Source organism: Apaloderma vittatum, unplaced genomic scaffold (assembly GCF_000703405.1).
Source record: "Apaloderma vittatum isolate BGI_N311 unplaced genomic scaffold, ASM70340v1 scaffold26168, whole genome shotgun sequence".
Taxonomy (NCBI): Eukaryota; Metazoa; Chordata; class Aves; order Trogoniformes; family Trogonidae; genus Apaloderma; species Apaloderma vittatum.
The window spans coordinates 2,548-4,787 of NW_009732846.1; the positions used below are offsets into that span (position 1 = coordinate 2,548).

The 2,240-nt window shown below is 52.9% G+C and overlaps 1 protein-coding gene across 1 annotated transcript in view; it reads right to left on the bottom strand.

Moving 5' to 3' along the window:
• LOC104278644 (pepsin B-like) overlaps positions 1 to 1,762 on the bottom strand; it is a 3,339-nt gene extending 1,577 nt beyond the window's left edge. The window contains 4 exon segments of the mRNA XM_009875672.1: positions 467 to 585; positions 849 to 966; positions 1,441 to 1,591; positions 1,707 to 1,762. Of these exon segments, the coding sequence (XP_009873974.1) occupies positions 467 to 585; positions 849 to 966; positions 1,441 to 1,591; positions 1,707 to 1,762 (444 nt within the window).
• Between the last annotated feature and the right edge of the window lie 478 nt (positions 1,763 to 2,240).

Sequence of the window (2,240 nt, forward strand, 5' to 3'; positions counted from 1 at the left end):
AGAAGGGTAAATCTGCATGGAGAGGTGCTGAGTTCTTCCCCAATGCAGATAGGAGATGGAATCGGGAGCAGCCTGGCTCATAGTCTTTGTCCCATCGCCTTTATTATTTCATTAAAATACCCACAAAAACTGTTCACCTCACTCAAAGCAGTTTAAAACCATACTTACACTGTGTGCAAGTCTCACAACAGAACTTTCCTTATGCTCTGTAATGAAAAAGCTCAGCCATCGGTGTAAAAAGCAGACACTTGTGGCCAAAGATAGCCCTTAGCCCAAAACAGTGATGAAAATCCCGGAGGGCTCCCAGTCTCTGAGTAAATTTATGCTGACATGCTAAAAACTCTACATGGTAGATTCAGTCATTAATATCCAACAGAAAAAAGTACTTTCTAATTTTTAACTTAATTGGACTGATCAGTCGGCCACTTCTTACCCTGATTGCAGCAACGCGTCAGAAGTCACTTACTGTCACAGTGTCGTACCCTAACGCCACCGACACGTCACCAAACCCGTAGTTCAGGGTGTAGGTCACATTGGTGCCCGAGAAGGTGGACGACAGGTTGTAGTTGAACCTGGCATGATTCTCTGCAAGGAGAGAAGGTCACAGCCCCCAGGTCTCACCCTGCCCTTGGCTCAGCATCCCTGTTCCCCTGCCCTGGGCAGAAATCCCCAAGGAAGGGACCTCACAGGGAAGGGGCTGTGCAAAACCAGCCGCGCCGGTGTCACCGAGCAAACCCCAAACCCCACCAGCTCTCACTGATTTCCATGTCACGGCTCCAGCCTGTAGTGTGCAAGGGATGTTGGAGAGCGGTGGTGGGTGGGGACCGTGTGCCCCAAAGGATGCTCACCGCAGGCTGCAGTCTGGCAGTAGATGGAGGGCACCCACAGGTTGGCAGAGCCGGTGTCGAAGAGCACCAGGAAATTTTGCGGGGGGGTCCCGATGCTGATCTCCCCGAAGTAGAAGGACTGTGAACAAGAGCATGGGTGCATTTTGGTTTCGGGCTGGTTTTTTGAGTGTTTTCAGCTCTCTGCCCCCCTGTCAGCTGAGAAACCCAAACTGGTAAGGGCTTGTAGTCCTTGAGTACCTCCAGGGCAGTTAAAGCACAGAAAAGGGCAATGATTTGCCTACAACATAACAAAGTCAGCAGCAAGACCAGGAGTAGTAGATTTGGCCTTTAATAACCACCAAACTCTGCTTTTTCAGAGCAGGGAAATCAGTTCACGATAAGACGTCTCCCAACATCACCCAGCCCTTGGAGCCAGGCTACAAAGACAGCAAAGCTCCTGCCCCTGCCAGCACAGCCCCTCGCCTTGTGCCTAGGGATGGAGAAGAGCCACCCCCTGCAGAGCTTCCGGAAGGCAGCTGGGAAAGGATGAGAGCATCCCCAAAAACCAGAGCTGGGTGGCTCAGGGAAAGAAGGAAAAACTCTTAATACTTACGTCGAGGTAGTTCATTAGCGGCTCATAAGCCACAGCATTGCTGGGCTGGTATCTCCTACCGGGGTCTCCTCTGAGATTCTTCAGGAAACTCTCTGGCACCACCTTCTCTCCCATCACCTCCCCTAGGAATCTGCTTTTCTTCAGGGGGATCCTGCATGGGGGGCAGATGGCAGTGAGACGCCGGGCGGCTCTGTGCACACCAACGTGCTGAGGGCAAACCCCGCTCCGACGCCAGACCCTGCACCCATCCTCACCCTGGGGCTCACCTCACTACCCCCTCCCCGAGGTGGAAGCAGAGCAGGCCCAGCACCAGCCACCTCATGGCCCCAGCTGCTGGTGGCTCCATGGCAGCTCTTGCACTGCCTGGCCCAGGGCAGGGCGTATATAGGCAGGAGCTGTGCCCAGCCCTTTGCTCCAGACACCCCTATCCTCTATCACTGCACCGCCCCAACACCGACGCTTGAGGTGAGTTTATCGCCGCAGCCGCCCTGATTTTGCCTCCTGACCCAACTGTTGAGGCACTGACGGATTGGCCAGCGCCTCTGATACAGAGACCAAATATGTGAAGTCTGATAAAAATGCCGTCGTTATCAAGAATTGTTAATGCGTTTTCTCTTGCCTTCAGCACCAGATCGATCTTTCCAGAAAACAAAGGCAAAACACACCCCTTATAGCAAATGGAAATTGTGATACTGGTGTTTGTCTTTTGACCCATCAGGGCAGTCAAGGAAGTGCCACGGGCCAGCACAATTTCTTCCCTCCGAGCATTACGTCCAATTTCCTCAACGCAGGCAGCAGGA